At 57.5% G+C, this 13,923-nt stretch overlaps 5 protein-coding genes across 5 annotated transcripts; 1 reads left to right on the forward strand and 4 right to left on the reverse strand.

Moving 5' to 3' along the window:
• Positions 1–24: 24 nt before the first annotated feature.
• On the reverse strand, positions 25–746 carry PG998_004497 (uncharacterized protein; the record flags this gene model as incomplete). Its single annotated transcript, XM_066871315.1, has 2 exons — positions 25–448; positions 598–746. 2 exons carry the CDS (start codon positions 744–746, stop codon positions 25–27), a joined length of 573 nt encoding a protein of 190 aa, XP_066735065.1.
• Positions 747–1,099: 353 nt separating this feature from the next.
• Positions 1,100–2,649, reverse strand: PG998_004498 (uncharacterized protein; the record flags this gene model as incomplete). The annotated part of the gene is made up of 4 exons (XM_066871316.1): positions 1,100–1,312; positions 1,399–1,867; positions 1,961–2,335; positions 2,393–2,649. 4 exons carry the CDS (start codon positions 2,647–2,649, stop codon positions 1,100–1,102), a joined length of 1,314 nt encoding a protein of 437 aa, XP_066735066.1.
• Positions 2,650–3,182: 533 nt separating this feature from the next.
• Positions 3,183–5,691, forward strand: PG998_004499 (Transketolase; the record flags this gene model as incomplete). The annotated part of the gene is made up of 6 exons (XM_066871317.1): positions 3,183–3,293; positions 3,433–3,553; positions 3,603–4,001; positions 4,085–4,683; positions 4,758–4,944; positions 5,009–5,691. 6 exons carry the CDS (start codon positions 3,183–3,185, stop codon positions 5,689–5,691), a joined length of 2,100 nt encoding a protein of 699 aa, XP_066735067.1.
• A 507-nt stretch (positions 5,692–6,198) lies between these two features.
• Positions 6,199–8,304, reverse strand: PG998_004500 (Arsenical pump membrane protein- ArsB; the record flags this gene model as incomplete). The annotated part of the gene is made up of 5 exons (XM_066871318.1): positions 6,199–6,549; positions 6,629–7,758; positions 7,826–7,957; positions 8,015–8,104; positions 8,166–8,304. The coding sequence occupies 5 exons, from the start codon at positions 8,302–8,304 to the stop codon at positions 6,199–6,201; spliced, it is 1,842 nt and encodes a 613-aa protein (XP_066735068.1).
• A 2,112-nt stretch (positions 8,305–10,416) lies between these two features.
• PG998_004501 (MFS multidrug transporter) lies at positions 10,417–13,080 on the reverse strand (the record flags this gene model as incomplete). Its single annotated transcript, XM_066871319.1, has 4 exons — positions 10,417–11,020; positions 11,094–11,518; positions 11,595–11,984; positions 12,061–13,080. 4 exons carry the CDS (start codon positions 13,078–13,080, stop codon positions 10,417–10,419), a joined length of 2,439 nt encoding a protein of 812 aa, XP_066735069.1.
• Between the last annotated feature and the right edge of the window lie 843 nt (positions 13,081–13,923).

Genomic DNA, 13,923 nt, shown 5'->3' on the forward strand with positions numbered 1-13,923 from the left:
CCCTGCCTATATATGTATATATGTTTAAAGGGCACAAGCTTTTAGACCCAGAGCAAACATAATCCCAGCGAACGCGCTCTTCTTTGATGCACCATTGGTCTCGCTGGGGCTAGTGGAGGTTGACGTCTCGTCCACGCCGTCGATCGAATCAACCCGCTTGGTGTCGACGTCGAAAGCGGCGCCATTCCGATACAACCAGTGCGCGTAATCAGACGGCGTGTAGGTGGTCCCGCCCTCCGTGGCCACCTCCTCAGACGTCACCAGCTTCAGCTCGTCGCGCTGGATGGTGAAATGGCCCCTCAAGTCCTTGATTCGGTGGTCGACGGTCACGTCAAAGGACTCGCCGTCCCCGACCTTGGTGACCGTGAAGGCGTAGGCGCCCGTGTTGGTCCTGGCGACCGAGGGGAGCTTGCCGTTCGTGGTCTTTGCGCTATCATAGCACTCCTGGCTGGAAAAGAGATCGTCATTTATCGTGATGTGAAAGTGGTAATTATATGAGACGCAGCCCCGCCAATGTCAGTATCCGTGTGAATGTTATGTCTTGTATGTATATGATGGGGTGTCTGGAGCAGGGGAGGTCCTTGGGTTGGAACGAACCAGCACCACTTTTCTCCATTTGCATCGTTGCACGAGGCCTCGAAGTGGCTAATCTTGAATTTTATGTCGCTATCGTAGACACCACGGGCGTTGATACTGGAGGTCCGGGCCAAGGGTAGAAGAGCGGCGAAGGCAGTCGTGTATTTCATCTTCTTGGTTGAGCGAAGGCGTAATTGTGTGATTCAATGATTATTAGTCAAAGAGCGACTAAGTTGGAGATGTTAGATAAACGAGTGAGAATATAATCTACTGATTTCAACAGAGAGAACTCGAGCAAGGGTATATCGACTTGTTATTTAAGCAAGAACGCCGGTTCAAGAAGACGGGCTTCAGTCGACTGAAGCGGTCCAATCGACATGTGATGATATACCCATCTCAGCGGCACAGGCGGGACTCGGCACACCAATAAGAATCATGGGAATAGAGCCGAGAGAATGGACCAGGTCCATCTTCGAGGTGACAATATCGAGAGGGTCGAGAACATGCATGCCCTGCTTGGTAATCACTCAGCACATATGCTTGCTTCGACTTCGTCCAGAATTTGCACCTTGATGCTCCCATTGCTGAGGTCCGAGCATATATTCATCGCCTCCATCGCCTGCTCCAACGGAAACGTGTGGGAGACGAGCTTCTTCACATCCAGGATCCCACCGCTCAGACAAGCCAGTCCAGCAGGCCATGTATCTCGATATCGGTTGATGAAGCGGAGGTCAATCTTGGGACGTTAGCCTAGCGCAACTACTGATATGGCACCAATGACTGGCGATGGTCAGACGTCCATCAAATTGGTTCGGTACTTACCTCGGCGAGAGAGATGTGCATAAAAGGCAAGTTGTTCATAACTGCCTTGCCCACCCCGATCACACAGACGACACCACCCCTTCTGACCGCAAAGGTGGCCAGGACAACACTGCTCTCCACTCCGGTGCACTCCAATACCGTCTGGGGCGCAGAGTATTCGTCAACCCCAAACAGCTTCCTCACAGCGGCGGCGTTCTCTTCAGAAGAAATACTGCGGTCAACCTGGTAGGTGATACAGCTCGGTACGTAGTCCTGGGCAAACGCCAGCCTTTTGGGTTCGAGATCGGTAATGACGATGGGATGGGCGCCCGATGCCCTCGCAGCCGCCAGCGCAAGGAGGCCAATGGGGCCCGCGCCGCAGATGAGCGCCGGCCTGCCGAGACTGAGCCCTCCGGTCTTTACGCCGTGGAGGACTACGCTCAGGGGCTCCAGGAGGGCCGCCTCCGCGTAGCTGACATTTTCAGGGATCCTACGGCGATGGTGTTGTGGCCAATGTTAGTCTTTCTTGTAATTATATCACGCTCATGAGAGGGGCTTCCCTTGGCTGAACGACGAGACGTACTTGTAAAGCCACTTTGCCGGGTGCACCTTGTATCTCTGCAGCGTGCCGTGATAGGGGTAAACCCCCGCGAACTGGACGTCGTCGCAGAGATTGTATCGGCCTTCTCGGCACAGGAAGCACTTCTCGCACGGAACGCCTGGTTCGACTGCCACTCTGTCGCCTACGAATGTGTGAAACTCGGTCAGTATAGTTCTCGGATGGAAGATATACATCGTTCTCTTCTCTTCCTTATCTCGTAGCCACATACCCACGCTCAAGTCGGTAACACCTTCACCGCATTCCAAAACCACACCGGCTGCTTCGTGCCCCAAGATGCAGTCGCCCTCCACTACCAACGACCCTATCCGGCCCGTCTTCCAGAAGTGTATGTCGGATCTAGACAGCACATAAGCAGCGCGCCTCGGCAGTATATTGGGCGTTTCGATGTCCTACCCACATATCCCCGTCGTTTTGATGTGTAACAAGACATGCCCGGGCCTGGGCTTCTCTACCGGTGCTTCCACCATCTTGATCTGGTTATCCGCCGTCACTTGCAACGACGGGTTTGGATGCGACGTCTTGGTGACATAACGGGCGCTGTTGGGAACGGCCATGGTGCAGGGGTTGTTGATCGCAATCGTAGGCGTATGAATAATCAATTGAAAGGTAAACGTGCTACTCCCGTCATAGAAGATCTGGCCTATGCCCATTGGGAAAGAAAGAGAATGATACCCCCGCGGGATACCTGCTATAGCCGTTGTTGTCCATGACCCGCAGACGATGGTCGGGATATCCCGATGTGGCAAGCCGAGCGCCGCCTCTCCGCACCTCCGCATTGGTTGTTAAACCTTCCCCCTTTTCCCTTCTGACCCCAAACGTCTCCGCCATTTGTGGTTCATCGTGACAATTGTGCGGGGAGCTCTCCCCCGCATTCCGATCATTTCCACCTCCAGATGCGACGCATGCGCTTCACATTGTGGATGCTACACCCGCATCTATCGGGCAAAATCCGACGTGTACCATGGCAGACAAATAAGGCCATATGAAGCGTACAAATCTGGCTGAAAGATTTGCCGGACTAGTTAGTTACGTAAACTTTCTAAGCCTGAAAAGCCCAAGATCGCGTGTCCTACTGTCCTGAACCCCTCTCCTATAGATGTGTGTTTTGTGCTTTTGATCCTCATGATCACACTCACTTTTGAGGAGCCATCCAACAGACGCCACATTAGGGAATTTGTCCATCATGTCTCCTGGTGTTTTGAAGGAGATAGGCGCCGCAGCCGGTTTGCCGGCCCAGAAGAATATTCCCGGTTCCCAAGAGCTGGTGAAGGCGGAGAAGAAAACGCATGACATGGTGCTGAAGACGTTTCGACTTCTCATCTCGGACTTATGCCAACAGTTCAAGGGAGGACATCCGGGGTGAGTCATGGGCTCGTTTAAAACAGAAACAGGGGATAGTGGAAGCAGAACAAGTGCTAACATCAGTTATTTAGGGGGCCATCGGCATGGCCGCCATAGGTGTGGCACTCTGGAAATATGTCATGCGCTACGCACCACACAACCCGACCTACTTCAACAGGGATCGTTTCGTACTTTCCAACGGCAAGTCGCAAAGTGCAAACGGAGATCTCTAGGGATGAAAATAGCTGATGGTGCCGAGCAGGGCATACGTGCATCTTCCAATACGCCTTTTTACATTTGACGGGCTACAAGAACATGACCTTTGACCAGCTCAAATCGTACCACTCCGAAAGATACGACGCGCTGTGTCCTGGACACCCAGAGATAGAACATGAAGGGATTGAAGTGACTACAGGGCCGCTGGGTCAGGGAATCGCCAACGCGGTAGGCTTGGCCATGGCCTCCAAGCATCTGGGGGCCACCTTCAACCGACCCGGGTTTGACGTGGTTTCCAACCACACCTGGTGCATGGTCGGCGATGCGTGTCTGCAAGAAGGCGTCGGTCTCGAAGCCATCTCGCTCGCCGGGCACTTTAAGCTAAACAACCTGACAGTTATTTACGACAACAACCAAATAACCTGCGACGGATCCGTTGATGTGAGTTCTTCAGAACATGCTACGCTCTTCCGTTGTGTATATCGACAGCCTATGTGATTGGGTTCCACCACTAACCGAATCCTCCAGATGACCAACACCGAAAACATCAACGAGAAGATGAAGCCTGCGGCTGGCACGTCGTCGACATCGAGGACGGCTGCTACGACATCGCCGGCATCGTCGAAGCCCTGGAGCAGGCCAAGCAGTCGGCGGAAAAGCCGACCTTCATTAACGTCCGCACCGTCATCGGCCTCGGCAGCAAAGTCGCCGGCACGGCCGTCGCCCACGGCGCCGCGTTCGGGGACGACGACGTCGCGGCGCAGAAGCGGGCGTACGGGTTCGATCCGGATGCGCATTTCGTCGTGGGCCCGGAGACGCGGGACTTCTTTGCGGGCCTGCCGGCGAGGGGCGAGGGGTTCGTCCGGGACTGGGAGGGGCTGGTGGGACGGTACGAGGAGGCGCATCCTGATCTCGCCAAGAGGTTCCGGAAGAGGATGAGCGGCGACTTGACGGGGTGGGAGGAACTCATCCCAAAGAGCTTCCCGGAGAAGCCGACGGCGTCGCGGGCGTCCTCGGGGCTGGTGATGAATCCCATTGCCAAGGGGTTGGATAGCTTCATGGTGGGCACGGCGGATTTGTCGCCGTCGGTGAATATGATATGGCCGGGGAAAGTGGACTTCCAACATGTGAGTTTTGAAATGTGGTTTACTTGCATCGACATAACCAAGTCGCAGACTAACGCCAATCTTTCCCTGCGAAGCCCGAGTTACGGACCAGCTGCGGCATTAACGGTAACTATGGCGGCCGTTATATCCACTACGGTGTAAGAGAGCATGCGATGTGCGCCATCTCGAACGGTCTAGCCGCGTTCTCCCCCGGCGCCATCGTCCCCGTGACCTCCTCCTTTTTCATGTTCTACCTCTACGCCGCGCCGGCAGTACGAATGGGTGAGCCGTCCGAAACCCAGCCCCATGGCTGTCCCAGGGAGGTTTTACTAACAACCATCCACAGGCGCCCTCATGCGGCTCCAAGTCATCCACCACGCCACCCACGACTCCATCGGCATGGGCGAGGACGGCCCCACCCACCAGCCCATCGAGCTGGCGGCCCTGTACCGCGCCATGCCGAACCTGCTCTACATCCGCCCCGGCGACAGCGAGGAGACCGCCGGCGCGTGGACGGCCGCGCTCTCGGCCCGGGAGCAGCCGACCATCGTGTCCACGAGCCGGCACGCGCTCCCGCAGCTCGCGAGCACGAGCCGCGCCGGCGTGCTGCGCGGCGCGTACGTGCTGCAGGAGAACGCGGCCGCGGTCCTGACGCTGATCGGCGTCGGCGCCGAGCTCGCGCACGCGGTCGGGGTGGCGCAGAAACTGAAAGAAACGCACCGCGTCGAGGCGCGCGCCGTCAGCTTCCCGTGCCAGCGGCTGTTCGACGCGCAGCCGCTGGAGTACAAGCGGGCGACGCTGCGGCGCCACGAGATGCCCGCCGTCGTGCTCGAGCCGTACGCGCCGAACGGGTGGGAGCGGTACGCCGACGCCGCGGCTTGCGTCAAGACGTTTGGACATAGCCTGCCGGGCACCGCGGCGTACAGATACTTCGGGTTCGACGTGGATACGCTTACGACTAGGGTATTGGGGTACTTGCAGCAGATTGAGTCGGACACGCTGCTGAGGCGTGAGTTTTTGGAGATTTAAAACGAGGACTTTTGACTGTCAGTAAAGGAGACCTGTAAATATGTTTTTTGCCCATGAATAACCGTTTAATACCAGATGTTCCTTTATGGAGAGCGAGACAGGGATGAAAAAGGGGCAGCGTTGTCGCGACTGCTTAAGTCAGCAAAGCTGGAAATAATCTCAAGGTCCCCTACTAGGTACATGAGTTTCGTAGTCAGTGTAGAAGGCGGTTGTAGGAAAAGGGCAGATCGATGAAGTTGATTGAAGTGTCTGGTCAAATATCTTCCGTACCTCGTCTTTGTCAGGTCTATGTGCATTAAGTATTGAAATCTATATCGCTGTACCATCTATTACTTTTAGTCTAGAAACCCCTCACCCCTGTGCTGTAATTCCATCTCATTACCCCCACCATTCCACGAGGCCTCGTCATCCCCTCCCCTGGCCCAGGTATTGACATACCTATCATCCAAGCCGCGATGAGCCGCACATTCACAACCCGTGCTGCTCTATGGAATAAAGAATTCCTCCTCACGACAGCAAAACAAACGGCGCCTCGGTCCGCATGATGTAGATCTCCCCCACGAGCACGGCGCAGCCGACCGCGGTTGCGATGGCGATGATGGGCGCGTTGACGCGGAGGAACTCAAGGCGGCGGACGACAACGCCCTTGGACAGCAGGATGTCGCGCCAGAGCAGGCCGGCCAGCGACGCGCAGAGCGCCGAGCTGAAGGCGCCGTAGTTGACGCCCAGGGCCATGCCGTAGACAGCGCCCCAGAAGCTGCGGTCCGTCGCGGCGCGGCCCCCGCTGGCCAGGATCTGCTGCCACGACTGCATGATGCGGCAGAGGAGGATGGTGGTGCCGATGTTGGTGCCCGTGAACTGGGGTGTGCTGCCGTGTTAGCGAGTGGAAGACGAGAGAAATGAGGATCGGAAAAGGGGGAAAAGGGAGACAACATACGTTACTCAACACAACGCCAAGGAAGCCCATGCCTCCAATGGCGCCTACGACACCCGTTCGCTTGATCCACGCGTCCCAGCCGTAGGCGAACACGGGCACCCAACCCCTGGTCACGAGACCCTGCACCAGGATGAACATGGCGAAGGCGAACGGCACCAGCTCGAAGGGCAGGCGGGACATGACGATGGACGCGGCAGGGAACGTCTCGCGCCACCAGGTATACGCGTTCCGGGCCAGCGAGACCAGCGTCTTTGGTTGTTCCGCCTCCTGCTTCCTGCGCCGCTCCAGCTCGCGCGTCACAGCGTCGGCATCCCACGGCAGCGACGGCTTCTTCTCGGACATGGTTCCGGCCCCAGTTCCGTCGCCCCGGGCATCTGCGGATGGCGGGGTGGTCTCCGACGACGAGTGGTCCAGCGTGGTGGTGGGCGTGTCGGCGGCGGCGGCGTTGGCGGTGGTGGCGGCCGACAGGGGCGAAGACGACGCCGACTCGCGCAGCTCTTGCTCGATGGCGGCGCGTTCCTCGGCGGCGCGGCCCTTTTCGGCGATGGCGCGCGTCGTGTGCCGGTGGCGCCAGCCGAAGAACAGGTCGGCGCAGAAGCAGAGGACGGCCGCGGGCGCCGTCACGTACATGACCGGGGTGGGGTGCCCGCCGCCGCCCGCCGTGACGGCGTTGATGACCAGAACCGTGATAAGAGTGGCAGCCATGATGCCGACGCTGATGGAGGCGTGGCGGCGGTCCAGATAGGGGTTGAGAATCTCGCCGATGCCGGGACTGCGATCCTCGCCCGCGCCCGCGTGGGGAATGTTGGGGTTCACGGCGTCCATCTCTTTCTCACCATCGGGCAACGTGTGCATGTCGATGACATGGGGCACGAGCTTCTCGTTGCGGAAGACGAGGTACAGCAGACAGGGGAAGAGGAGCGCCGCCGTGAAGAGCACTGGGACGATGATGTTGGCGGTGTAGTCAATGAATTTGATCTGGAAGGCGCCGGCCAAAACAAGATTCGTCGGGTTGGATGAGACCAAGATGGCCGAGCTGATGTTGGCAATGGCAAACTGGGAGAACACCCACGCTCGTGCCGACTCGATGTTGCTGGACGCGCGGATCATGTATGCGAGGAAAGCAGTGCCTTTGATGATGTCAGCGAGTCATGTCTGTGGATCAAGGGGGCTAAGGGAGAAGAGAAGTTGAATTACCAGATAGGACAATAGGGTCATTCCCGATTGCCGTACCCAAAGTGAAGAAGAAGCAGTAAAGGTAGAGGAAGAGCCGATGGCCTTTCGCTCCACCCTTCTGGAGCACCTTGAACGCCAGGAATCTCAGCAGACCTGAGGGGTGCAAGTTAGCAAAAATAGAGTCATGATCAGTGACCTCCGTTCACTTGCCTGAAGCATCGATCGAGATGGCAATATATGCCAGTGTGATGAAGAAGATCATGACGTCGTAGGGCTCAATGTTGTCAGAGCCAATGGTGCCTATAGAGGTAGTTGTCAGCCTGGTAACCAGTTAAGTGCCACGGAGTTTAGCGATACTTACCATCGTAGACTTCGGTCCGACCAATGGCCAGAATAGCCAACAGGAAAAGGCAGGCATACACGGGGGCCGTGATGGTGCTGATGGAGAGGTGCAACTTCACCCAGTGCCCCCTGAGCCTCACCTTCTGGTCGTGTGGCATGATGGCGAGGTGGAATGATGCGCAATTTGCTCAGCGCGCCGAGAAAGGCCTCCCATAGTATCCGCGGTACCGGTATGGGGATGTGAAACGGAAAGCTCACAATCACGTCTAGTTCGAAGCTGTTAGCCTGGCTGAAAATGGATATTCACTCATGCAGGACGGGCCAACTTGCTTGTTACGACGAAGACGACGAGGGTGATGATGGATCGCCAGCCACTGATCTGGCTGATATCGGGCGGCGGCGGTCGTTGATCGTTCATGTCCATCGGATGGTGGATGCAGTCTCCAGCCCAGCAGGCCCGGCGGGTGATCTGGTGGAGAGAGCCAAAGCCAAGCTTTTCGAAAAAGAGGGGATGCGATTCCCGTGGGGAACTTGCTGCAGCACCAACTTGTCTCTCCTTCGACCGACAGTGAGACACAGTGACACCCTATCGATGCGCCGTGATGGGTGAATGACTTATGTCTTGGCACAGCCTTGTGTTGCTTCTGGGCCGACGGAGACGGTCACCGCTGTTCTGTCCAGATGGCCGAGCCCTTCACGCTTCGCGCACGGCTGCCGCGTAAGCCTTGCAATTGAACGCACACGATGCCAATCCTGGCCGATGCGCACTTCACGATCGCATTATCGTCGCAAGAGGTGATGCCGTTTTTCGAAAAGAAGGCTGATGATATCGTAATCAAATGACAAGAAGCAACTCGCGAGGCAAGGCAGAGGTACAATCAGGGAGTAGATGTAGGGCCGCCACAGAGAGGGAATGCCGTGCCGGGTTTTGTTTGGTGCAAAATTCACCTTGGTGAGGTGATCCACCCTGGCAGGTGCGGTTCCCACACTGGGCCAGCGCCATTCATCGGCTAGCGTTGCAAAAACCTGCCCTGGGGGGCGGGGCTTCAGCTGGTAGTCTGGATCGAGGATTCTTAGGGGAGCTGAGCCGGGGCTGGGCCCAATGGAAACAGGGATAGGGCATTCGGCAGGTTGCACTGGGGGCCACAGGGGGCCACTGGGAGCCCAACTACCAGGCTATATCTTCATCCCTTGGCACTTTCGGCACTTCATTAAACTCTATTTGACTCGGCCTGGGCCATGAAGAAAGGGGGATGATGACGCTCTACGTCATTGTCCGCAGCCACAGCCATCATTCAGCCGCGTCGGCGGTGGTCGAAATAAGCCTGCAGACAGTACGCTAGAAGGAATATCCTCGCTAGATCGTACCCGCTATGGAGTTCAGTTGTACTTATTATAGGTGTCGAATGGACTTCAAAATAAATGAGCTGGACGTCACTTGCCTCTACTGAGTCTACTGAGTAGCTGGCTTGGTACATGGCTCCGATAATAGATTTGATTCCACTCCTATCTGGCCAATGCTATAGCTCTTGCATCCGTTTCAGTTAATTGCCAAGAAACTTGGCCAATAGGGGAACAACCCTTCTAGTCAATACACTACCCATGTCCAGGGAGGCTAGGGTACCACCGTCTTTGTGTGAATCTCGGCATCTGCTTAGCCCACAGCTAGTCAAGGGTCAGCCCATCGAAATGCAGATGCCTGTGTTGCTACCATGCGCTGCAAATATAGATTGTAGACCAAATCTACTGGCATGTGACTGTTCAGTAGTCAGAGTAAAGATTGGTGACACATGTTGACAAAATAAATAATACATAGTACTGGGATAATGTTAAGCCTCTGGAGACTAAAAGTAGCTTAAGTAGTGAGAATTACAGATCAAGTGGGATAAGTGGTAAGGTATAATAGGTTATATTTTCTATGTGTCCTCAGTTTGTTAAAAGGGATACTTGTTGAATAAGCCATATCGTTTGCTTTGGTGGTAGAAGTTAATGAGTGACAGATAGATGTGATATCATGAAGGTTAGTGAGAAAAACAATATACAGATGGCTCGCTCTAGCATAACAACAATAAGAGAAACACGGGAATAGGTTATGTTTCTTGGTTCGGCTCCAGGCACGCCCGCGGGATGACTGCACAGCAGGAACAAAACGCGTGGGGTGGGGGAATTGTGGCCGTGAGAAAAATTGCCGAAGCCCACACCGCTCAACAAACACTGCGCGGCCACCTCCCCTCTCCCCCTTTTCTCCATTCCGGTCTCCACCCGTGTTTTTACCTGCGAGCCGACGACTGCACCGGCAACCCCTTGCTGCTGATGCGCCGCAGTGCCGGGCCAAAGTGCCACAGCACTAGCGGCATGAGGATGGCGATGGACAGCGTGACGACGGCGACGAGGGTGTTGCCCCAGCCCTGGCCGAGGTCGGCGAAGATGGGCGGCCCGAAGAGCGGGAACGCGAACTCGGCCAGGTGCTGCATGAAGGTACCCGCGGCGTGGGCGCTGGCGGCGTACTCGGCGCCGTAGGACTCGGTCACATAGGGCTGCAGGCTGAAAAAGCCCAGGATCAGCCCGATGGCGAGGAAGAAGGCCGCGACGTCGGGCACCACGTAGTGCCACTCGTTCTGCAGCGCCCAGCCGTACAGGATCAGCGCCGGCGGGATCAGGATGGCGGCGCCGCTGTTGACGGGCAGCCGCCACTCCGGCCGGTGGCCCGTCGTGTTGTGCTTGCGCCGGAAGTAGGCCGACCAGCCGTCGATGGCGTAGCGGCTGATGTGCAGGCCGAGGACGAAGCCGGCGCCGAGCGACAGGATGTTCAGGCTGGCGCCGAACTTGTCCATGCCGTAGCGGGTGACGAAGTTCTTGTCGAACGTGGAGATGCTGACATCGTGATTCCGTTAGTATTGTCATTACTTATATGCAATATGATGCAGGAAGGGAAGAAAGTGCTTACAAGAGATACATAATACCAAAGAGATAAGCCCTGTACCCGAAGGCGAGCTGTATCGTCGGGTGGCACAGCAGCATGACGTAGGGCAGCGCGATCTTCTTCATCATCCACTCCTTCTTGGTCTGGCCTGGGACCTGGTAGGGCGTGTGCAGGGCCTGGTTTCCCGTCGACGCCTTGAGTCGCTCACACTTTTGCGACAGCAGCAAGGGGTGCAGGGTCTCCTCGAGGAACAGGAAGGCCAAGGCGATGGCCACAGTGCTGAAGATGGACGTGCCCCAGAAAATCCACCTCCAGTCGCCGTACTCGGCGATGGCGGCGCCGAAGATGGGCGCGATGGCGCTGCCCAGGAACGGCAGGTAGGCGTGCACGGCATCGCCGCGGCCGCCGATGGGCGCGGGGTACACGTCAGCCGTGAGACCAGGGGCGATCTAGATGGGTATCGGTTAGTTCTTGAATATCGAAATACCAATGGCGGCGATACGAGTAGGTGAAAGTGGGACTTACAATTTGAGGAGCCGAGGCCCCGAGACCACCGATGAAACGGAACGCCAGCAGCTGGGGCCCCGTAGTGGCGAAGCCGCAAGCCGTGTTCCAGATCATGTGCCAGAGGTGGGCGTAGCGGATGATGGGGGCGCGCCCGAAGTTCTCGAGCAGGGGCGCGATGAAGGCCGGACCGATGCCGGCGGCGAGGACTTGCATGCCCATGATGAGGCGCTGGTCGGTGCCGGGGGCGAGGTCGAGCTCGGCGCCGATGACGTCGATGGCGGGCCCGACCATGGTGGCCGAAAAGGGCGCGATGAAGCTGAACATGGACAGGATCAGGGACGTCTTGTACTTCTTCATCATGGGCCAGTTGCTGGGGCAGGCGGGGTCGTCAGGGCCGTCCCAATCGACCTGTTAAAGAAACATGTCTGTTAGTTGTTGCCTGAGGTCGTCTCAACGTTGGCTCATGGGTGGTTCCGCCACTTACTATATTCTTGTCGAACTCCGACGGCTTCTCGCTGATCTGCGTGTGCCCCTCCGCCTCGCTAAACCAAGCATCCTCGGCTTTCTCGTTGGGCGTGAAGCCGCGCTCCGCGTGGCTGTTGTCGCGGGTGCGCGTGCCGATGTGGGTGGACCCGCGGACGGTCTCGGGGGCCTGGGTCGCGCTCTCCTGGGCCGTGGTGATGCGCAGGGCCTCGAGCAGGACGCGGACGCGGGGGTCGTCGAGGTCCTCCTCGGCCGGGCTCAGGGTCATGCGGTGGTCGAGGGGCACGGGCGGGAACGGCTCGACGCCGCTGCTGCCGGCGCGGATCGAGGCGCGGGCCGTCCGGGGCGTCCGGGGCGTCCGCGGCGCGGCCCCGATCTGGGCTTCGTAGGCTTCCTCGTAGTTCTCCGACAGCCGCCGCAGCTGCTGGGCGCGCGACTGGCTGTGGCTGTGGGCGTAGCGCGGCGGGCCCCGCGAGGTGTTGGACGTGTTAGACGTGATGGACCTCGAGTGCCGCCGGTTGCGGGACCGCGAGCGGGCCCTCCTGGGCTCGTCCCGCGGCTCGACGTCTCCCCTGTACGTGCTGTCGCGCGTATTACGCCGGGTGCGGTACACGGGCTCTGGGGGCGGTGCTGCTCTGCTGTCCTCCGGGTCCACGAAGGGGTCGTGGGGGCTGTTAACGTCCCGCGCATCGGAAATGTCCATGTCCTCATCCGGGACGTCGCCGCCGCTGCCATGGCGGGCGTGCCCGCGTGGGAACAGAGGGGGTAGCTGGTGCGCCGAGGACACTCGCCGTCCTTCGCGGTGCCAGTCACGGCTCTGTCGGTCCCGCGGCGAGGTGTTGGTGCTGACCACCAGAGGGGGCCCTATGTCGCCCTCGATATCCTCGGGATAGCTCCTCTGCGCCCGCTGCAGCTGCGGTCGGCTGCGGCCGGCCCGTGAGGAAGCTCCGCTTCCAATGTCGTCGGGGCTGTCACGGAGTTGGGGAGAATCATACAAGGTGGGAGAAGATGAGAGCACCATCGTGAGGGAGGGGGATGGCTAGTAGTGAGTGTGTGGTACCAGTGCAGTCATCCGTTGGATGGGTTGATGATACTTGGACAAGAATATTCCCCAGATTAAATCCAAGCAGAGAAGACGGAATCTATGTATATATCCTAAGACGACCCAAATGACCGAAACCCCTACCCCTCCTCCTCAGGCGCAGCACCATGCCATCATCAACAATGGTCAGACGCTGTTTTGTGCTGGGGATGCATCGCCACGCGCCGAAGTCAGATTGAGCGTTTCCGAGTTTCTTCGGACCATGCTGAGGTTTGTTCTCGACACGAGATGCCGACGGCCCTAAGTGCGCGAGAACATGAGGCAGGCTAAGCTTCTTGGGCCTTCTTGGTTGATGTCACAGGATTTGTCTTTCCGGGCTCCATGGGCCGGCCATGCAATGGGCGTATTGTAAATAGTGACAGAATGCTGCTACATGTACTGTCCCGACTGAGTCGCCATGCCTGCTGGGGATTTGCCAAGTGGTCGGCAACATCCCTGCCATGCGTCGCACCAGTATTAGTCATTAGGGGCAACAAGGTAGATGCGCCAACCTTAATCAAACTGCCAGGGGCCAATCAACCGCACTAATTCTCCGATCTATATCGATTTGGCTACTGACGTATGGGGTAAAAGCCAAAGTTTGACGTTTATTGGTCTTTCCCCTAATACAGAAGTGGCTATATTGTATACTCTATCATTAACAACATGGACAATATTTATCTCCCATACGCTTGAGTCTTTGTCTCTCTTTCGATTGATTCGGTCAGTACCGTCGTAACATTGGCAGTGTCGGCGGCATCTTGTGAGAACAGCGGCAGACGG

Source organism: Apiospora kogelbergensis, assembly GCF_038363985.1.
Source record: "Apiospora kogelbergensis strain CBS 113332 chromosome Unknown utg000002l_segment0_segment0, whole genome shotgun sequence".
In the NCBI taxonomy this organism is placed as follows: domain Eukaryota; kingdom Fungi; phylum Ascomycota; class Sordariomycetes; order Amphisphaeriales; family Apiosporaceae; genus Apiospora; species Apiospora kogelbergensis.